Raw genomic sequence first — 21,824 nt, 5'->3', positions numbered from 1 at the left:
GCCGTACGTGTCCTTAACACGCTGTAGGATAAGAAAAGGTGTTTAATGGATGCTGCAGGTGTCCTCAACACGCTGTAGGATAAGAAAAGGTGTTTCCTGGATGCTGCAGGTGTCCTTAAGACGTTGTAGGATAAAAAAAAAAGGTGTTTCCTGGATGCTGTACGTGTCCTTAACACGCTGTAGGATAAGAAAAGGTGTTTCCTGGATGCCGTACGTGTCCTTAACACGCTGTAGGACGAGATAAGGTGTTTCCTGGATGCCGTACACGTCTTAATACGCTGTAGGACGAGAAAAGGTGTTTCCTGGATGCTGCAGGTGTCCTTAACACGCTGTAGGATAAGAACAGGTGTTTCCTGGATGCCATACGTGTCCTTAACACGCTGTAGGATAAGATAAGGTGTTTCCTGGATGCCGTACGTTTCCTTAACACGCAGTAGGATAAGAAAAGGTGTTTAATGGATGCCGTACGCATCCTTAACACGCTGTAGGACGAGATAAGGTGTTTCCTGGATGCTGCAGGTGTCCTCAACACGCTGTAGGATAAGATAAGGCGTTTCGTGGATGCTGCAGGTGTCATTAACACGTTGTAGGACGAGATAAGGTGTTTCCTGGATGCCGTACGTGTCCTTAACACGCTGTAGGATGAGAAAAGGTGTTTCCTGGATGCAGTGCGTGTCCTTAACACGCTGTAGGATGAGGTAAGGTGTTTCCTGGATGCCGTACATGTCCTTAACACGCAGTACGACGAGATAAGCTGTTTACTGGATGCCATACGTGTCCTTAACACGCTGTAGGATAAGAAAAGGTGTTTCCTGGATGCTGTACGTGTCCTTAACACGCTGTAGGATGAGGTAAGGTGTTTCCTGGATGCCGTACATGTCCTTAACACACAGTAGGACGAGATAAGCTGTTTACTGGATGCCGTACATGTCCTTAACACGCTGTAGGACGAGAAAAGGTGTTTCCTGGATGCTGCAGGTGTCCTTAACACGCTGTAGGATAAGAAAAGGTGTTTCCTGGATGCCGTACATGTCCTTAACACGCTGTAGGATAAGATAAGGTGTTTCCTGGATGCCATACGTGTCCTTAACACGCTGTAGGATAAGATAAGGTGTTTCCTGGATGCCATACGTGTCCTTAACACGCTGTAGGATAAGAAAAGGTGTTTCCTGGATGCCGTACGTGTCCTTAACACGCTGTAGGACGAGATAAGGTGTTTCCTGGATGCCGTACGCGTCTGAATACGCTGTAGGACGAGAAAAGGTGTTTCCTGGATGCTGCAGGTGTCCTTAACACGCTGTAGGACGAGATAAGCTGTTTACTGGATGCCGTACGTGTCCTTAACACGCTGTAGGATAAGAAAAGGTGTTTAATGGATGCTGCAGGTGTCCTCAACACGCTGTAGGATAAGAAAAGGTGTTTCCTGGATGCTGCAGGTGTCCTTAAGACGTTGTAGGATAAAAAAAAAAGGTGTTTCCTGGATGCTGTACGTGTCCTTAACACGCTGTAGGATAAGAAAAGGTGTTTCCTGGATGCCGTACGTGTCCTTAACACGCTGTAGGACGAGATAAGGTGTTTCCTGGATGCCGTACACGTCTTAATACGCTGTAGGACGAGAAAAGGTGTTTCCTGGATGCTGCAGGTGTCCTTAACACGCTGTAGGATAAGAACAGGTGTTTCCTGGATGCCATACGTGTCCTTAACACGCTGTAGGATAAGATAAGGTGTTTCCTGGATGCCGTACGTTTCCTTAACACGCAGTAGGATAAGAAAAGGTGTTTAATGGATGCCGTACGCATCCTTAACACGCTGTAGGACGAGATAAGGTGTTTCCTGGATGCTGCAGGTGTCCTCAACACGCTGTAGGATAAGATAAGGCGTTTCGTGGATGCTGCAGGTGTCATTAACACGTTGTAGGACGAGATAAGGTGTTTCCTGGATGCCGTACGTGTCCTTAACACGCTGTAGGATAAGAAAAGGTGTTTCCTGGATGCTGTACGTGTCCTTAACACGCTGTAGGATGAGGTAAGGTGTTTCCTGGATGCCGTACATGTCCTTAACACGCAGTACGACGAGATAAGCTGTTTACTGGATGCCGTACGTGTCCTTAACACGCTGTAGGATAAGAAAAGGTGTTTCCTGGATGCTGTACGTGTCCTTAACACGCTGTAGGATAAGAAAACGTGTTTCCTGGATGCCGTACGTGTCCTTAACACAGTGTAGGATAAGAAAAGGTGTTTCCGGGATGCCGTATGTGTCCTTAATACGCTGTAGGATAAGAAAAGGTGTTTCCTGGATGCCGTACGTGTCCTTAACACGCTGTAGGATAAGATAAGGTGTTTCCGGGATGCTGCAGGTGTCCTCAACACGCTGTAGGATAAGAAAAGGTGTTTCCTGGATGCTGCAGGTGTCCTTAATACGTTGTAGGATAAAAAAAAAGGTGTTTCCTGGATGCTGTACGTGTCCTTAACACGCTGTAGGATAAGAAAAGGTGTTTCCTGGATGCCATACGTGTCCTTAACACGCTGTAGGATAAGATAAGGTGTTTCCTGGATGCCATACGTGTCCTTAACACGCTGTAGGACGAGAAAAGGTGTTTCCTGGATGCTGCAGGTGTCCTTAACACGCTGTAGGATAAGAAAAGGTGTTTCCTGGATGCCATACGTGTCCTTAACACGCTGTAGGATAAGATAAGGTGTTTCCTGGATGCCATACGTGTCCTTAACACGCTGTAGGATAAGAAAAGGTGTTTCCTGGATGCTGCAGGTGTCCTTAACACGCTGTAGGATAAGAAAAGGTGTTTCCTGGATGCCATACGTGTCCTTAACACGCTGTAGGATAAGATAAGGTGTTTCCTGGATGCCATACGTGTCCTTAACACGCTGTAGGATAAGATAAGGTGTTTCCTGGATGCCATACGTGTCCTTAACACGCTGTAGGATAAGAAAAGGTGTTTCCTGGATGCCGTACGTGTCCTTAACACGCTGTAGGACGAGATAAGGTGTTTCCTGGATGCCGTACGCATCTTAATACGCTGTAGAACGAGAAAAGGTGTTTCCTGGATTCTGCAGGTGTCCTTAACACGCTGTAGGACGAGATAAGCTGTTTACTGGATGCCGTACGTGTCCTTAACACGCTGTAGGATAAGAAAAGGTTTTTCCGGGATACCGTACGTGTCCTTAACACGCTGTAGGATAAGAAAAGGTGTTTCCTGGATGCCATACGTGTCCTTAACACGCTGTAGGATAAGAAAAGGTGTTTACTGGATGCCATACGTGTCCTTAACACGCTGTAGGATAAGAAAAGGTGTTTCCTAGATGCCGTACGTGTCCTTAACACTCAGTAGGATAAGAAAAGGTATTTCCTGGATGCCGTACGTGTCCTTAACACGCAGTAGGATAAGAAAAGGTGTTTACTGGATGCCATACGCGTCCTTAACACGCTGTCGGACGAGATAAGGTGTTTCCTGGATGCTGCAGGTGTCCTTAACACGCTGTAGGATAAGAAAAGGTGTTTCCTGGATGCCGTACATGTCCTCAGCATGCTGTAGGACGAGAAAAGGTGTTTCCTGGATGCAGTGGGTGTCTTTAACACGCTGTAGGATGAGATAAGGTGTTTCCTGGATGCCGTACATGTCCTTAACACGCAGTAGGACGAGATAAGCTGTTTACTGGATGCCGTACGTGTCCTTAACAGGCTGTAGGATAAGAAAAGGTGTTTCCTGGATGCTGTACGTGTCCTTAACACGCTGTAGGATGAGAAAAGGTGTTTCCTGGATGCCGTGCGTGTCCTCAACACGCTGCAGGACGAGATAAGGTGTTTCCTGGATTCCGTACGCGTCCTTAACACGCAGTAGGACGAGATAAGCCGTTTACTGGATGCCGTACGTGTCCTTAACAGGCTGTAGGATAAGAAAAGGTGTTTCCTGGATGCTGTACGTGTCCTTAACACGCTGTAGGATAAGAAAACGTGTTTCCTGGATGCCGTACGTGTCCTTAACACAGTGTAGGATAAGAAAAGGTGTTTCCGGGATGCCGTATGTGTCCTTAATACGCTGTAGGATAAGAAAAGGTGTTTCCTGGATGCCGTACGTGTCCTTAACACGCTGTAGGATAAGATAAGGTGTTTCCGGGATGCTGCAGGTGTCCTCAACACGCTGTAGGATAAGAAAAGGTGTTTCCTGGATGCTGCAGGTGTCCTTAACACGCTGTAGGATAAGAAAAGGTGTTTCCTGGATGCCGTACATGTCCTCAGCATGCTGTATGACGAGAAAAGGTGTTTCCTGGATGCAGTGGGTGTCTCTAACACGCTGTAGGATGAGATAAGGTGTTTCCTGGATGCCGTACATGTCCTTAACACGCAGTAGGACGAGATAAGCTGTTTACTGGATGCCGTACGTGTCCTTAACAGGCTGTAGGATAAGAAAAGGTGTTTCCTGGATGCTGTACGTGTCCTTAACACGCTGTAGGATGAGAAAAGGTGTTTCCTGGATGCCGTGCGTGTCCTCAACACGCTGCAGGACGAGATAAGGTGTTTCCTGGATTCCGTACGCGTCCTTAACACGCAGTAGGACGAGATAAGCTGTTTACTGGATGCCGTACGTGTCCTTAACACGCTGTAGGATAAGAAAAGGTGTTTCCTGGATGCTGTACGTGTCCTTAACACGCTGTAGGATAAGAAAAGGTGTTTCCTGGATGCCGTACGTGTCCTTAACACGCTGTAGGATAAGATAAGGTGTTTCCGGGATGCTGCAGGTGTCCTCAACACGCTGTAGGATAAGAAAAGGTGTTTCCTGGATGCTGCAGGTGTCCTTAAGACGTTGTAGGATAAAAAAAAAGGTGTTTCCTGGATGCTGTACGTGTCCTTAACACGCTGTAGGATAAGAAAAGGTATTTCCTGGATGCCATACGTGTCCTTAACACGCTGTAGGATAAGATAAGGTGTTTCCTGGATGCCATACGTGTCCTTAACACGCTGTAGGATAAGAAAAGGTGTTTCCTGGATGCCGTATGTGTCCTTAACACGCTGTAGGACGAGAAAAGGTGTTTCCTGGATGCTGCAGGTGTCCTTAACACGCTGTAGGATAAGAAAAGGTGTTTCCTGGATGCCATACGTGTCCTTAACACGCTGTAGGATAAGATAAGGTGTTTCCTGGATGCCATACGCGTCCTTAACACGCTGTAGGACGAGATAAGGTGTTTCCTGGATGCTGCAGGTGTCCTCAACACGCTGTAGGATAAGAAAAGGTGTTTCCTGGATGCTGCAGGTGTCCTCAACACGCTGTAGGATAAGAAAAGGTGTTTCCTGGATGCCGTACGTGTCCTCAGCATGCTGTAGGACGAGAAAAGGTGTTTCCTGGATGCCGTATGTGTCCTTAACACGCTGTAGGATGAGAAAAGGTGTTTCCTGGATGCCGTACGTGTCCTTAACACGCTGTAGGATGAGAAAAGGTGTTTCCTGGATGCCGTACGCGTCTTAATACGCTGTAGGACGAGAAAAGGTGTTTCCTGGATGCTGCAGGTGTCCTTAACACGCTGTAGGATAAGAACAGGTGTTTCCTGGATGCCGTACGTGTCCTTAACACGCAGTAGGATAAGAAAAGGTGTTTAATGGATGCCGCACGCATCCTTAACACGCTGTAGGACGAGATAAGGTGTTTCCTGGATGCTGCAGGTGTCCTCAACACGCTGTAGGATAAGATAAGGTGTTTCCTGGATGCTGCAGGTGTCCTCAACACGCTGTAGGATAAGAAAAGGTGTTTCCTGGATGCCATACGTGTCCTTAACACGCTGTAGGATAAGATAAGGTGTTTCCTGGATGCCATACGTGTCCTTAACATGCTGTAGGATAAGAAAAGGTGTTTCCTGGATGCCGTACGTGTCCTTAACACGCTGTAGGACGAGATAAGGTGTTTCCTGGATGCCGTACGCATCTTAATACGCTGTAGGACGAGAAAAGGTGTTTCCTGGATGCTGCAGGTGTCCTTAACACGCTGTAGGACGAGATAAGCTGTTTACTGGATGCCGTACGTGTCCTTAACACGCTGTAGGATAAGAAAAGGTTTTTCCGGGATGCCGTACGTGTCCTTAACACGCTGTAGGATAAGAAAAGGTGCTTCCTGGATGCCATACGTGTCCTTAACACGCTGTAGGATAAGAAAAGGTGTTTACTGGATACCATACGTGTCCTTAACACGCTGTAGGATAAGAAAAGGTGTTTCCGGGATGCCGTACGTGTCCTTAACACGCTGTAGGATAAGAAAAGGTGTTTACTGGATGCCATACGTGTCCTTAACACGCTGTAGGATAAGAAAAGGTGTTTCCTAGATGCCGTACGTGTCCTTAACACGCAGTAGGATAAGAAAAGGTATTTCCTGGATGCCGTACGTGTCCTTAACACGCAGTAGGATAAGAAAAGGTGTTTCCTGGATGCCATACGCGTCCTTAACACGCTGTAGGACGAGATAAGGTGTTTCCTGGATGCTGCAGGTGTCCTTAACACGCTGTAGGATAAGAAAAGGTGTTTACTGGATGCAGTGCGTGTCCTTAACACGCTGTAGGATGAGGTAAGGTGTTTCCTGGATGCCGTACATGTCCTTAACACGCAGTAGGACAAGATAAGCTGTTTACTGGATGCCGTACGTGTCCTTAACACGGTGTAGGATAAGAAAAGGTGTTTCCTGGATGCCGTACGTGTCCTTAACACGCTGTAGGATAAGAAAAGGTGTTTCCGGGATGCTGCACGTGTCCTCAACACACTGTAGGATAAGAAAAGGTGTTTCCTGGATGCTGCAGGTGTCCTGAAGACGTTGTAGGATAAAAAAAAAGGTGTTTCCTGGATGCTGTACGCGTCCTTAACACGCTGTAGGATAAGAAAAGGTGTTTCCTGGATTCCGTACGCGTCCTTAACACGCTGTAGGATAAGAAAAGGTGTTTCCTGGATTCCGTACGCGTCCTTAACACGGTGTAGGACGAGATAAGGTGTTTCCTGGATTCCGTACGCGTCCTTAACACGCTGTAGGATAAGAAAAGGTGTTTCCTGGATGCTGTACGTGTCCTTAACACGCTGTAGGATAAGAAAAGGTGTTTCCTGGATGCCGTACGTGTCCTTAACACGCAGTAGGATAAGAAAAGGTGTTTAATGGATGCCGTACGCATCCTTAAAACGCTGTAGGACGAGATAAGGTGTTTCCTGGATGCTGTGGTGTCCTCAACACGCTGTAGGATAAGATAAGGTGTTTCGTGGATGCTGCAGGTGTCATTAACACGTTGTAGGACGAGATAAGGTGTTTCCTGGATGCCGTACGTGTCCTTAACACGCTGTAGGATGAGAAAAGGTGTGTCCTGGATGCTGCAGGTGTCCTTAACACGCTGTAGGACGAGATAAGGTGTTTCCTGGATGCCGTACGTGTCCTTAACACGTTGTAGGATAAGAAAAGGTGTTTCCTGGATGCCGTACGTGTCCTTAACACGCTGTAGGATGAGAAAAGGTGTTTCCTGGATGCAGTGCGTGTCCTTAACACGCTGTAGGATGAGGTAAGGTGTTTCCTGGATGCCGTACATGTCCTTAACACGCAGTAGGACGAGATAAGCTGTTTACTGGATGCCGTACGTGTCCTTAACACGCTGTAGGATAAGAAAAGGTGTTTCCTGGATGCTGTACGTGTCCTTAACACGCTGTAGGATGAGAAAAGGTGTTTCCTGGATGCCGTATGTGTCCTTAACACGCTGTAGGATAAGAAAAGGTGTTTCCTGGATGCCTTGCGTGTCCTTAACACGCTGTAGGACGAGATAAGGTGTTTACTGGATTCCGTACGCGTCCTTAACACGCTGTAGGATAAGAAAAGGTGTTTCCTGGATGCTGTACGTGTCCTTAACACGCTGTAGGATAAGAAAAGGTGTTTCCGGGATGCCGTATGTGTCCTTAACACGCTGCAGGACGAGATAAGGTGTTTCCTGGATGTCGTACGTGTCCTTAACACGCTGTAGGATAAGAAAAGGTGTTTCCTGGATTCCGTACGCGTCCTTAACACGCTGTAGGATAAGAAAAGGTGTTTCCTGGATTCCGTACGCGTCCTTAACACGCTGTAGGATAAGAAAAGGTGTTTCCTGGATTCCGTACGCGTCCTTAACACGGTGTAGGACGAGATAAGGTGTTTCCTGGATTCCGTACGTGTCCTTAACACGCTGTAGGATAAGAAAAGGTGTTTCCTGGATGCTGTACGTGTCCTTAACACGCTGTAGGATAAGAAAAGGTGTTTCCTGGATGCCGTACGTGTCCTTAACACGCAGTAGGATAAGAAAAGGTGTTTAATGGATGCCGTACGCATCCTTAACACACTGTAGGACAAGATAAGGTGTTTCCTGGATGCTGCAGGTGTCCTCAACACGCTGTAGGATAAGATAAGGTGTTTCGTGGATGCTGCAGGTGTCATTAACACGTTGTAGGACGAGATAAGGTGTTTCCTGGATGCCGTACGTGTCCTTAACACGCTGTAGGATGAGAAAAGGTGTGTCCTGGATGCTGCAGGTGTCCTTAACACGCTGTAGGACGAGATAAGGTGTTTCCTGGATGCCGTACGTGTCCTTAACACGTTGTAGGATAAGAAAAGGTGTTTCCTGGATGCCGTACGTGTCCTTAACACGCTGTAGGATGAGAAAAGAAGTTTCCTGGATGCAGTGCGTGTCCTTAACACGCTGTAGGATGAGGTAAGGTGTTTCCTGGATGCCGTACATGTCCTTAACACGCAGTAGGACAAGATAAGCTGTTTACTGGATGCCGTACATGTCCTTAACACGCTGTAGGATAAGAAAAGGTGTTTCCTGGATGCTGTACGTGTCCTTAACACGCTGTAGGATGAGAAAAGGTGTTTCCTGGATGCCGTGCGTGTCCTTAACACGCTGTAGGATAAGAAAAGGTGTTTCCTGGATGCCGTACGTGTCCTTAACACGCTGTAGGATAAGATAAGGTGTTTCCTGGATGCCGTACGTGTCCTTAACACGCTGTAGGATAAGAAAAGGTGTTTCCTGGATGCCGTACGTGTCCTTAACACGGTGTAGGATAAGAAAAGGTGTTTCCGGGATGCCGTATGTGTCCTTAACACGCTGTAGGATAAGAAAAGGTGTTTCCTGGATGCCGTACGTGTCCTTAACACGCTGTAGGATAAGAAAAGGTGTTTCCGGGATGCTGCACGTGTCCTCAACACACTGTAGGATAAGAAAAGGTGTTTCCTGGATGCTGCAGGTTTCCTGAAGACGTTGTAGGATAAAAAAAAAGGTGTTTCCTGGATGCTGTACGCGTCCTTAACACGCTGTAGGATAAGAAAAGGTGTTTCCTGGATTCCGTACGCGTCCTTAACACGCTGTAGGAAAAGAAAAGGTGTTTCCTGGATTCCGTACGCGTCCTTAACACGGTGTAGGACGAGATAAGGTGTTTCCTGGATTCCGTACGCGTCCTTAACACGCTGTAGGATAAGAAAAGGTGTTTCCTGGATGCTGTACGTGTCCTTAACACGCTGTAGGATAAGAAAAGGTGTTTCCTGGATGCCGTACGTGTCCTTAACACGCAGTAGGATAAGAAAAGGTGTTTAATGGATGCCGTACGCATCCTTAACACGCTGTAGGACGAGATAAGGTGTTTCCTGGATGCTGTGGTGTCCTCAACACGCTGTAGGATAAGATAAGGTGTTTCGTGGATGCTGCAGGTGTCATTAACACGTTGTAGGATAAGAAAAGGTGTTTCCTGGATGCCGTACGTGTCCTTAACACGCTGTAGGATGAGAAAAGGTGTTTCCTGGATGCAGTGCGTGTCCTTAACACGCTGTAGGATGAGAAAAGGTGTTTCCTGGATGCCGTGCGTGTCCTTAACACGCTGTAGGATAAGAAAAGGTGTTTCCTGGATGCCGTACGTGTACTTAACACGCTGTAGGATAAGATAAGGTGTTTCCTGGATGCCGTACGTGTCCTTAACACGCTGTAGGATAAGAAAAGGTGTTTCCTGGATGCCGTACGTGTCCTTAACACGCTGTAGGATAAGAAAAGGTGTTTCCGGGATGCCGTATGTGTCCTTAACACACTGTAGGATAAGAAAAGGTGTTTCCTGGATGCCGTACGTGTCCTTAACACGCTGTAGGATAAGAAAAGGTGTTTCCGGGATGCTGCAGGTGTCCTCAACACGCTGTAGGATAAGAAAAGGTGTTTCCTGGATGCTGCAGGTGTCCTGAAGACGTTGTAGGATAAAAAAAAAGGTGTTTCCTGGATGCTGTACGTGTCCTTAACACGCTGTAGGATAAGAAAAGGTGTTTCCTGGATGCCGTACGTGTCCGTAACACGCTGTAGGACGAGATAAGGTGTTTCCTGGATGCCGTACGCGTCTTAATACGCTGTAGGACGAGAAAAGGTGTTTCCTGGATGCTGCAGGTGTCCTTAACACGCTGTAGGATAAGAAAAGGTGTTTCCTGGATGCCATACGTGTCCTTAACACGCTGTAGGATAAGATAAGGTGTTTCCTGGATGCCATACGTGTCCTTAACACGCTGTAGGATAAGAAAAGGTTTTTTCCTGGATGCCGTATGTGTCCTTAACACGCTGTAGGACGAGAAAAGGTGTTTTCTGGATGCTGCAGGTGTCCTTAACACGCTGTAGGATAAGAAAAGGTGTTTCCTGGATGCCATACGTGTCCTTAACACGCTGTAGGATAAGATAAGGTGTTTCCTGGATGCCATACGTGTCCTTAACACGCTGTAGGATAAGAAAAGGTGTTTCCTGGATGCTGCAGGTGTCCTTAACACGCTGTAGGATAAGATAAGGTGTTTCCTGGATGCCATACGTGTCCTTAACACGCTGAAGGATAAGATAAGGTGTTTCCTGGATGCCATACGTGTCCTTAACACGCTGTAGGATAAGAAAAGGTGTTTCCTGGATGCTGCAGGTGTCCTTAACACGCTGTAGGATAAGAAAAGGTATTTCCTGGATGCCATACGTGTCCTTAACACGCTGTAGGATAAGATAAGGTGTTTCCTGGATGCCATACGTGTCCTTAACACGCTGTAGGATAAGATAAGGTGTTTCCTGGATGCCATACGTGTCCTTAACACGCTGTAGGATAAGAAAAGGTGTTTCCTGGATGCCGTACGTGTCCTTAACACGCTGTAGGACGAGATAAGGTGTTTCCTGGATGCCGTACGCATCTTAATACGCTGTAGGACGAGAAAAGGTGTTTCCTGGATGCTGCAGGTGTCCTTAACACGCTGTAGGACGAGATAAGCTGTTTACTGGATGCCGTACGTGTCCTTAACACGCTGTAGGATAAGAAAAGGTTTTTCCGGGATGCCGTACGTGTCCTTAACACGCTGTAGGATAAGAAAAGGTGTTTCCTGGATGCCATACGTGTCCTTAACACGCTGTAGGATAAGAAAAGGTGTTTACTGGATGCCATACGTGTCCTTAACACGCTGTAGGATAAGAAAAGGTGTTTCCGGGATGCCGTACGTGTCCTTAACACGCTGTAGGATAAGAAAAGGTGTTTACTGGATGCCATACGTGTCCTTAACACGCTGTAGGATAAGAACAGGTGTTTCCTAGATGCTGTACGTGTCCTTAACACGCAGTAGGATAAGAAAAGGTATTTCCTGGATGCCGTACGTGTCCTTAACACGCAGTAGGATAAGAAAAGGTGTTTACTGGATGCCATACGCGTCCTTAACACGCTGTAGGACGAGATAAGGTGTTTCCTGGATGCTGCAGGTGTCCTCAACACGCTGTAGGATAAGAAAAGGTGTTTCCTGGATGCCGTACGTGTCCTCAGCACGCTGTAGGACGAGATAAGGTGTTTCCTGGATGCCGTACGTGTCCTTAACACGCTGTAGGATGAGAAAAGGTTTTTCCTGGATGCAGTGGGTGTCCTTAACACGCTGTAGGATGAGAAAAGGTGTTTCCTGGATGCCGTACATGTCCTTAACACGCTGTAGGATAAGAAAAGGTGTTTCCTGGATGCTGTACGTGTCCTTAACACGCTGTAGGATAAGAAAAGGTGTTCCCTGGATGTCTTACGTGTCCTCAACACGCTGTAGGATAAGAAAAGGTATTTCCTGGATGCCGTACGTGTCCTTAACACGCAGTAGGATAAGAAAAGGTGTTTACTGGATGCCATACGCGTCCTTAACACGCTGTAGGACGAGATAAGGTGTTTCCTGGATGCTGCAGGTGTCCTTAACACGCTGTAGGATAAGAAAAGGTGTTTCCTGGATGCCGTACGTGTCCTCAGCATGCTGTAGGACGAGATAAGGTGTTTCCTGGATGCCGTACGTGTCCTTAACACGCTGTAGGATGAGAAAAGGTGTTTCCTGGATGCAGTGGGTGTCCTTAACACGCTGTAGGATGAGAAAAGGTGTTTCCTGGATGCCGTACATGTCCTTAACACGCTGTAGGATAAGAAAAGGTGTTTCCTGGATGCTGTACGTGTCCTTAACACGCTGTAGGATAAGAAAAGGTGTTCCCTGGATGTCGTACGTGTCCTTAACACGCTGTAGGATAAGAAAAGGTGTTTCCTGGATGCCGTGCGTGTCCTTAACACGCTGCAGGACGAGATAAGGTGTTTCCTGGATTCCGTACGCGTCCTTAACACGCTGTAGGATAAGAAAAGGTGTTTCCTGGATGCTGTACGTGTCCTTAACACGCTGTAGGATAAGAAAAGGTGTTTCCGGGATGCCGTATGTGTACTTAACACGCTGTAGGATAAGAAAAGGTGTTTCCTGGATGTCGTACGTGTCCTTAACACGCTGTAGGATAAGAAAAGGTGTTTCCTGGATGCCGTGCGTGTCCTTAACACGCTGCAGGACGAGATAAGGTGTTACCTGGATTCCGTACGCGTCCTTAACACGCTGTAGGATAAGAAAAGGTGTTTCCTGGATGCTGTACGTGTCCTTAACACGCTGTAGGATAAGAAAAGGTGTTTCCTGGATGCCGTACGTGTCCTTAACACGCTGTAGGATAAGATAAGGTGTTTCCTGGATGCCGTATGTGTCCTTAACACGCTGTAGGATAAGAAAAGGTGTTTCCTGGATGCCGTACGTGTCCTCAGCACGCTGTAGGACGAGAAAAGGTGTTTCCGGGATCCCGTATGTGTCCTTAACACGCTGTAGGATGAGAAAAGGTGTTTCCTGGATGCCGTACGTGTCCTTAACACGCTGTAGGATAAGAAAAGGTGTTTCCTGGATGCCGTATGTGTCCTTAACACGCTGTAGGATAAGAAAAGGTGTTTACTGGATGCCGTACGTGTCCTCAGCACGCTGTAGGACGAGAAAAGGTGTTTCCGGGATGCCGTATGTGTCCTTAACACGCTGTAGGATAAGAAAAGGTGTTTCCGGGATGCCGTATGTGTCCTTAACACGCTGTAGGATAAGAAAAGGTGTTTCCTGGATGCCGTACGTGTCCTCAGCACGCTGTAGGACGAGAAAAGGTGTTTCCGGGATGCCGTATGTGTCCTTAACACGCTGTAGGATGAGAAAAGGTGTTTCCTGGATGCTTTTCGTGTCCTTAACACGCTGTAGGACGAGATAAGGTGTTTCCTGGATGCTGCAGGTGTCCTTAACACGCTGTAGGATAAGAAAAGGTGTTTCCTGGATGCTGTACGTGTCCTTAACACGCTGTAGGATTAGACCTGCTTACTTACTTCAGATTAGTGACAGCAGCATGCACATCTGGAGCAGACATGGCAAGCGCTTGTGCAAAACTAAAATTTGCAAGCTTCACATGGCAGGAGTTTCATGGCAACAAATTCCCCCACTCTGCAGGAAATCAAGCTCCAAGTCGGTGAGCAAGGTGCAGGCCCAGGCCACAGAGGCTATGGCAGAACCAGCCTATACCGTTCCAGCCTTCCGGCAGAGGTAAGATCCCACCGGCTACACACATCTGTCTGCAACAGCTGACATTAAAGTGAAATTACAGGCAAGTGAAGCTGATGGATGGAATCATGGTGGTGTTGTCAGGGACGCTGGGGAGACTGAGGAGTACCAAAGAGTCACCACGCATGTCGGGAAAGGACTGGCTGTTATTCAGGAGGAGCTCCACAGGATAAGGATAGCCACCAAGGCCCAAGTGGAGAGTCTGACCATCCAGAAGGAGGTGAGCAGCTTCGCAGACAGCAGATTGGCATAAACTTTTATTTATTCTAAATATGAACTCAGCAGCTGAGCGTTTGCTGCATTATTTCTTCATCGTAATGAAGCTTCTTCGACATAAAACCTGTTTATTCCCCACTTACTGCAAAGTTGCAGCAAACGTCTTGTTTTATATATTTTCTATTTGTTTTCATTCAATTTATTTATCACTCTTTTTTTGTATATTCATATTTTTATATTTATGTGAAATTTCCTTATATTTTTCCTGACTTTTTCCTCATTTTTTTAAAAAGTATTTATGTTGTTTTCCTGTTACCTTAAATACATCCAGGCTTTGGGGGTGATGTGCAGCTACGTTTGAAAGGAAAATGTAGGATGAGCAGCAGCGTCCAGGACTCACGTTACGTCCATGAAAAACATGGTGTCCTTCCACAAAATTGATATAATTCATGTGAAACTAGACTGAGTTGTGGTTTGGAGATATATGCGTACATTTGTTTTGGATCTAATTTATTTCAACTTACAACAAAATGATCATCCTAAGTGATGATGTTTGTTTAAATAAAGGTTACATTATTCTTTTAGTGGGAAATTGAACCGAAAAAAATCGAATATCGCGATTTTTTGCGTCACAAATTTAAGAATTCTCTTTTTTTGTTGATAAAAAAGTGCTAAAAATATAAAAATAAAAATAATCCATCATATTTTTATCATTTTTATTGTTTTAATTTATCTTTTTACTTTTCTTCTCAGGCTTTATAGTAGCAGAATGATGGTCTGCCGACTGTGTTGTTTGTTCCTCATTAAAATCAAGAAAAATGACGAGCAAAAAAAAAAAAAAAAAAAGAAGTTTTGTAAATATATATATTTTGGTTTTATTCTACAAAAATCAGCAATATCAAAGAGGATCGCAATTTAAATCAAATTGGCACCAAAAAAATCGGAATCGAATCGGGACAAAAGCACATTGTCACAGTCCTATTAATCATGTCTGAATGTCTTGGTCATGTTGACATTTGCTCTACATCCTCTTCACATCAGACTGATCAGTTATTGATCCCAGCATGACATGCTTTATGCTGCAGGATCTCTTCCCGGATGAGGAAACCTCTCTGGTGCTTTAAATACGTCTGTGTTTCTGTTTCTCACACAAACTTCTTTTTGTTAAGTCAGAAAGCTTTTAGTCTCCGTCCCTGTAACATCGTCGTTTCGGTTGTTTGCATTCTTTATGTTTCAGCTGTGAATCTGCTGCATAGGAACATTTTAATCAGATTTAATCCCTGCACACAGTTCGTGTTAAACCTGCAGCAGGTTTGCTCTGATGAACTTCCACTCTGCAGGTGAAGGACATGATGAAGAAGAAGGTGGAACAGGAGGAAATTCCCAAGATGCCGGACTTCCTGGTGGCCCTGCGGTCCCACACTGTGTGGGAGAAGACCCCCGTCAAGCTTTTTTGCACTGTGGAAGGAAATCCACGGCCCATTGTGAAATGGTGAGCAGGTTTTTCCACTTGTCCCAGTAGCAGGTCACCTTCCCAGTTTCCAGGAGCTCCAGTGGACGCAGCAACGCAGTATGTTGGTGAAAAAACCGACCACAGTTTGGTCTCTGTGCAGGTATAAAGGAGGAGCGCCGGTAGACCCTCTGAGCGCTCCGGGAAAGTACAAGATTGAAAGCAAGTATGGAGTCCACAGTTTGATCATTAGCAGGTACGTTGTTGCCCCAAAACCACTGCTGATGCTTTAGAAGTCACCTTTAAGCCCCTAATGCTGCAAACTTACATCAAACCACTACAGGTCTTCTTTTATTTTCTTTATTTATATCTGTTCATGTCTATTTTTCATCTGTTTAAAGCAGATTTAACTTTTATCTGGAGTTAAAAACTCATTAAAAACAGGTGAAAACCTGCAGCAGTGCTGGAGGCTGGAAGCAGTCTGCTCTCTGATTGGACAGTTCGATTCATCACCATCCAATCAGAAAGAAGGGACAATTAATCTTAATGGATTTGTATGCAGGCTTGAAGTTTTGCATTGCTGTAGAAATGACAACAATACAAGAACATGTGCTGCATAGTTTTACATAAAACAACAGAACAAAACATCCCAGATGGCTGGAAAAACACACAGAAAGCCAACATTAAACACTGATCAAGTAAAAAACAACGTTTACGGTGTTTTAGACTTCTGAGTATCGCCGTGAATGGCGGTAAATGATTATGATTGCAGTTTCTCCAGACCCAGCTGTCATTTTCTCTTCACAACAAGCATCTTCATCATCATTCTGCATTATTACTGAAGGCCAGGTGAGCATCTGAGCTCCGGCCGGAAGCGAGAAGGAAGCAGGAGGACAGAACAGGTTGCAACCGTTTTGGATTTAAAGTTTACTCCAACAAACAGGAATGTTCCAGGAGTTTTCCAGGACTCTTCCAGGAATGTTCCAGGAGTTTTCCAGGAGTTTTCCTTCTCCTCTATCTGTCTGTAGAATCCTGCAGGTTACGACCGGTCCGCTTCTCGTCGTCATCTTAAGGACTGCTCAGCTGTTGGTGTCAAAATACTGACCTCTCCGTCATTCGAGCCTTGAATTTCTCCCTCCCCCCCAACATGCCACTCCTCCTTCTCGCCTTCTGTTTTTCTTTTCCTGAAGCAATGACAACATCTGTTTCCACATCACATGACGGTCTCAGCAAGGACACTGCAAAGCCAATTTTCCTCCAGGTGACGGAGGAAATGTTTCTGAAGTGTTTGCTCCAAAATATCCAAGTAGAGCTCTGCTGGGAGGAGGACAGACCTCACCCCCCCTGCAGCTGAGAAAAATCATCTTAAAATAGTTCTGCTCGGGGTGAAGGTCACATTTCTTCTATTCTCATCGTCAGATTCTTCCTCTGTTAGACCACGTCATGTTCCCGGACATCGTCCTCGCCGTGAAGATCTGCGCCTGCAGCTCCACAGAAATATGGCTTCATCTGAGCGTTTCAGCCTGGAGGAGTTTGTCTCAGGCTGGGGGGGATGGGGGGATGGGGGGAATGGGGGGAATGAGGGGGGGATGGGGGGATGGGGGGAATGAGGGGGGGATGGGGGGGAATGAGGGGGGAATGGGGGGATGGGGGGAATGAGGGGGGAATGGGGGGAATGAGGGGGGGATGGGGGGAATGAGGGGGGATGGGGGGGTGGGGGGAATGGGGGGGGGGATGGGGGGAATGGGGGGGATGGGGGGAATGGGGGGAATGAGGGGGGGATGGGGGATGGGGGGAATGAGTGGGGAATGGGGGGGATGGGGGGAATGAGGGGGGAATGGGGGGATGGGGGGAATGAGGGGGGAATGGGGGGAATGAGGGGGGGATGGGGGGAATGAGGGGGGATGGGGGGGTGGGGGGAATGGGGGGGGGGGGATGGGGGGATGGGGGGAATGGGGGGGATGGGGGGAATGAGGGGGGGATGGGGGGATGGGGGGAATGAGGGGGGGATGGGGGGATGGGGGGAATGGGGGTTGGCCTAAAGACTCTGCACATCAAGTTTATTAGACTAAAATTTAAAGATTTTAAAAGAAACAACATTAAAATAAAAATAATGAAACATATTGAAATATAACTGGAAAATATTTATTTTATTCTTATTTGATGTTATTTTACTTTATTTGACAGAAGATGAGCTTCATTGGTTGTTTTAATGTCAGCTGCATGGTGAACGGAGGAAATCTGCTGGAAGAAGAAACCGGATTTCTTCTGGATGTTAAACATTGATCAGCTTTCAGGAAAATCCCGGGAAACTCGCGTCGCATCCGTTCTGACTCATGTTGCTGTTGTTGGGCTGATGGAGGCAACGAGGCTTGTTCCTGTTGTCATCGTGGAGTTCTGCAGACCTATTTTACAGTGTCTTCTGAGCCAATCAATCAATCAATCAGTCAATGAAATTTAATTCAATTCATTAAATTTTCTGTGATTATTTTAGATATTTCTACTTTTAGTTGACGCAGTTCAGTTCATCATACTTTTACTCTGATTTTTATTTCTGTTTTTTTTTTGTCTTTTATTGTTTAATCTAATCAATTATTTTTTTTAAATTTTTTTTGCTTTTTTTCACTTTTATTCATATGCTAATTATTTAAATTACTTTTTGTGTATTAATGGCTTTTTTTTTTTTTTTTCCAAAGTTCTGTTTTTTTATTTCTTTAACTATATTTATTTTATTTTTAAGTTAATATATAATTCCATTCAGGTTTATTTTTCTCCATAAATTTTCATGACTTGATGATTTTGCATCTTTATTCTGAATTCCTGAGACTCGCCAGAGTTGTGTAGAAAGTCCTGTGTAAATAAAACATGATTAATTGAACGGCAGGTTTCATCTCAATTTGTACGAAGCGACATTTTGGTCAAAGTATTTGGTTTTTGATGAGAAGGAGCTTTGATTATTTGGTTTATTTGGCTTTGGTTTTGGAGACTGATGGGTGTGTGTGTGTGTGTGTGTGTTCGCCTCCTCCTTTAGGTGTGTTGTGAGCGATACAGCGGAGTACAGCGCGGTGGCCACCAACCAGCACGGCACCGCCACAAGCAAAGCTACCGTCACTGTGAAGCGTAAGCCTCTCTGCTCTGGCTCATTCAGACTTTTCCCAACATGGCAGCTGCTCTCTAACAGAGAAACTGTTCTCCTCACAGGCCCAGGAGGAGCTGCGCAGTCCTGTCAGCTGGGTTTAGGTAAGAGAACAGAGGATGCAGCTGGACAGTGAAAGTTTGCTTTGGTTGCAAAAATACTGGACCAGAACCCAACACCTCTGCTGGATGCAGACATGATGTAAGAATTCTCTCATCCTTTGTGTAGCTGAACTTGTTCCCTGCTTCCAGTTCCCCATCTGACCGAGATCCATCCCAGTAAGCTGGAGGTCACCCTGCTCGACAGGTTCCCAGTTAGCTTCGGAGTGGAAGGCAGCTCCGGCAAGCTGAAGTGTACCATGGTGGTGGTGCCCGACCTCCCCAACGTACCGCCCCTCGCCCAGTGGTACAGAGATGGTGAGAGTGTGCGCCGCCCTGAAAGATCTCCCGCCGCTGCTTCTGGTCTCTCCTCACTCTGTCCTCCATCTCGTCTGACAGACAAGCAGCTGAGAGCGAGCGCGCTGGCGGAGATGTCTGTGGGTGGAGGTGCAGCCAGTCTGACCCTGCCTCACCTGGCCAAGGACGACGAGGGTCTCTACACCCTCCGCATCTTCACGAAGGATGGCACCGCTGAGCACAGCGCCTACCTCTTCGTCTCAGGTGTTGCATCGCCACTCTGACGTCATGCAGGAAAACGTCTCCTTCTGACTGACGTCTTTCTGGCCACACAGATGCTGCCCCCCCTGCAGCCGGAGCCCCTGGTGCCCCGATGAGCGTCAAGGCGTATGACGTCAACTCAGATTACGTCCTGGTTGCCTGGAAGCCCCCCAACACTGTTAATGAGGCTCCAATCACCGGATACTTTGTGGATCGGTCAGTCAGCACTGTCACACTCTTCAGTCTTAAAATAGAGCCGAGCCGGATCATGAACATGAAGACATGGAATAAATACACCACGAGTTAGTTTCACATCTGCTCTCAGTCGCCACGTTTTCATGGAGACTTTCACTGCATTCGCTTTGAAATCGTCCACGTTTAAGACTTCCATGTTTCCATGGGAACCAGTCTAAAGCGGGAACATGAGAGCAGAACGGCGCTGTCTGACATGCGCAGAAAGATGTTTACATGTTTACACAGAGAGGTCTGCAGTTGTGGTGTTTGCAGTTTTTTCAGCAGCAGCTTGATTCTCGTGCGCTCCTACTGCAAACAACGAGGAAAAGGTGTAGAGACACAGTCTGACTTAAAAACAAACTTTCTGCCATCGTCCGGTCAATTTGTTCGTTCACCGCCATCTTCCCAGCTGAGGATACGTCACTCGTTTACGTCGCTGTAAGAACGTAACCACACAACAGTGTTTACGTGACACCGCCCTCGCTTTGGGAAAAGGAAACTTTCCACCCCTGTTAAAACCCAAAGGAAATTCCGTTTGACACTTTTCATTCGGAATGAGTTGTAAACATGGATCATCTTCATCCCGATGGAACTTCAAAGCCACCGCAGTCGGTGGGTCCATGACAACAAAGTTATTGATTAAAATCCTAACTTTTATCTGCAGATCAGATGCTGATGGTCTACTTTGACCTTTGACAAAGGACAACAAAATTTGGCACATGTCTACTGCCTCAAGACGAGCAAAAAAGTCATAATGGTGTTTACCCCCAATCTTTCACTTTATGTGCATTGTATATCCCATTAGAAATACACTGAATTTTCACCAAAGTTAAAACAATTTGTTACTGTTTGGTCTTTAACATAGTCGACAGTGTGTGTGTGTGTTCGTGTGTGTGTGTGTGTGCGTGGGGGGGGAGTGGGGGGGGGGGGGGGGGGGGGTCTTCAGCATGAGGCTCGGAACCGATATTGTTCAAATGAATTTTATTATAAACGCTTTTCTAAACAAAAGAAACACAAATAAACAAAGGAAATATTCACTAGGCAAAATCTCGTCGAAGAAAACAAAAACAGCATAACAACTATTCAGACGGTAAATAAAATCCAAAGTTTAAGATAAAATCAGGAAAACCTGACTTAACTGTCAGATAAATATGTAAACGCCTTCAAAGTCAACATGAAGATCTGTAAATTTATTCTAAAACTGGGAGCCAGTTCAAAGAGATAAAAACAGGAACGGTGAGCTCCAAAAGCTGATTTCTGAACCAACAGAAGCTGATTAACTGATCTTTGGCTGAATCAAATGCAAACCTTGCCGGGGGGTTTGAAAAAGACATAAAACGTGTAAAATGGTCTTTGTGTCTTTGGAAGATAGAATGGATCTTTTTGGTTCAGTCGGACCAAACATCAACAGGATTAACGGGTCTGCAGGAAACCAGCAGATGGATGGCTTTCACTCATACAATGGAGACCAGTTGCAGCTATCTCCGTTTTGTTTGAATTTAGCTGTAGAAGGTCTGAGACATCCAGTTTTAACATGTTGAAGGTGGTGTTGTAGTAAAGGCAGCAGGATTTATCAGGTAGATATACCTGTGTATCATCAGCATAGAAGTGAACAGAAACAACATGGACTAAATGATCCCACCAACTCCACTTTATTTATGTAGCACTTTGGTCAACAGTGTTGTTTTTAACTTACTGGCTGCTAAGCATTGTTGCAGCACCAAGCCCCGTGGGTTTTGGAGCATTTCGGCTCATGTTTCGGGGCTGCACAGTGTGGCAGGGGGTGCTGCTTTTGGCCGGGTGTGTCCATTGGGGCATCTTCGGGGAGCACATTCACAACATGTTGGGTGCATGCTGGGTACACTCTCGAGGTGTGCACTTTGGAAGCATTTCAACGTGTGCCCGGTGAAATTGCTTTCCATTGACCAAAACTGCAAAGCGGGAAATACGTCTTGCGTAGCCAATGAGATTGTTTTAGTCGCATAGCATTAAAACAATGTGAAAATGTTATAACTGCAGGTCATAATGTAATAACATTACATTGTTGGCAAAATGTTTCTTGGCAAGTTTTCTATTATTTGACAGGTTAACTTTGTAAACAGCTCTACCGTCAGCTATGACTGACAAGCTACAGTTTATTGGGGTTTTTTTTTTACGTTACAGCTACTGTCTGTTTTAAATATGTGTTTCTGAGGTCAAACAGACCGGCTCATGTTCCTCTTCTGTTGT

The 21,824-nt window shown here is 46.1% G+C and overlaps 1 protein-coding gene across 3 annotated transcripts in view; it reads left to right on the top strand.

Annotated features, from left to right (window-relative positions):
• Nucleotides 1-21,824, top strand: part of LOC306774625 (myomesin-2-like) — a 52,894-nt gene that overhangs the window by 4,565 nt on the left and 26,505 nt on the right. For all 3 annotated transcript variants that reach the window (XM_079264761.1, XM_079264759.1, XM_079264760.1), the window contains 9 exons: nucleotides 13,793-13,885; nucleotides 13,988-14,123; nucleotides 15,460-15,611; nucleotides 15,733-15,825; nucleotides 18,601-18,689; nucleotides 18,771-18,809; nucleotides 18,957-19,121; nucleotides 19,203-19,364; nucleotides 19,436-19,577. In XM_079264761.1, the coding sequence (XP_079120887.1) occupies nucleotides 13,845-13,885; nucleotides 13,988-14,123; nucleotides 15,460-15,611; nucleotides 15,733-15,825; nucleotides 18,601-18,689; nucleotides 18,771-18,809; nucleotides 18,957-19,121; nucleotides 19,203-19,364; nucleotides 19,436-19,577 (1,019 nt within the window). In that variant the 5' untranslated portion in view covers nucleotides 13,793-13,844. The remainder of the gene's footprint in view (nucleotides 1-13,792; nucleotides 13,886-13,987; nucleotides 14,124-15,459; nucleotides 15,612-15,732; nucleotides 15,826-18,600; nucleotides 18,690-18,770; nucleotides 18,810-18,956; nucleotides 19,122-19,202; nucleotides 19,365-19,435; nucleotides 19,578-21,824) is intronic.

Source organism: Telmatherina bonti, assembly GCF_933228915.1.
Source record: "Telmatherina bonti genome assembly, chromosome: 3".
NCBI classification, from domain to species: Eukaryota; Metazoa; Chordata; class Actinopteri; order Atheriniformes; family Telmatherinidae; genus Telmatherina; species Telmatherina bonti.
The sequence above is the reverse complement of the archived record's forward strand: the minus strand, read 5'-3'. Positions and strand labels throughout refer to the sequence as shown.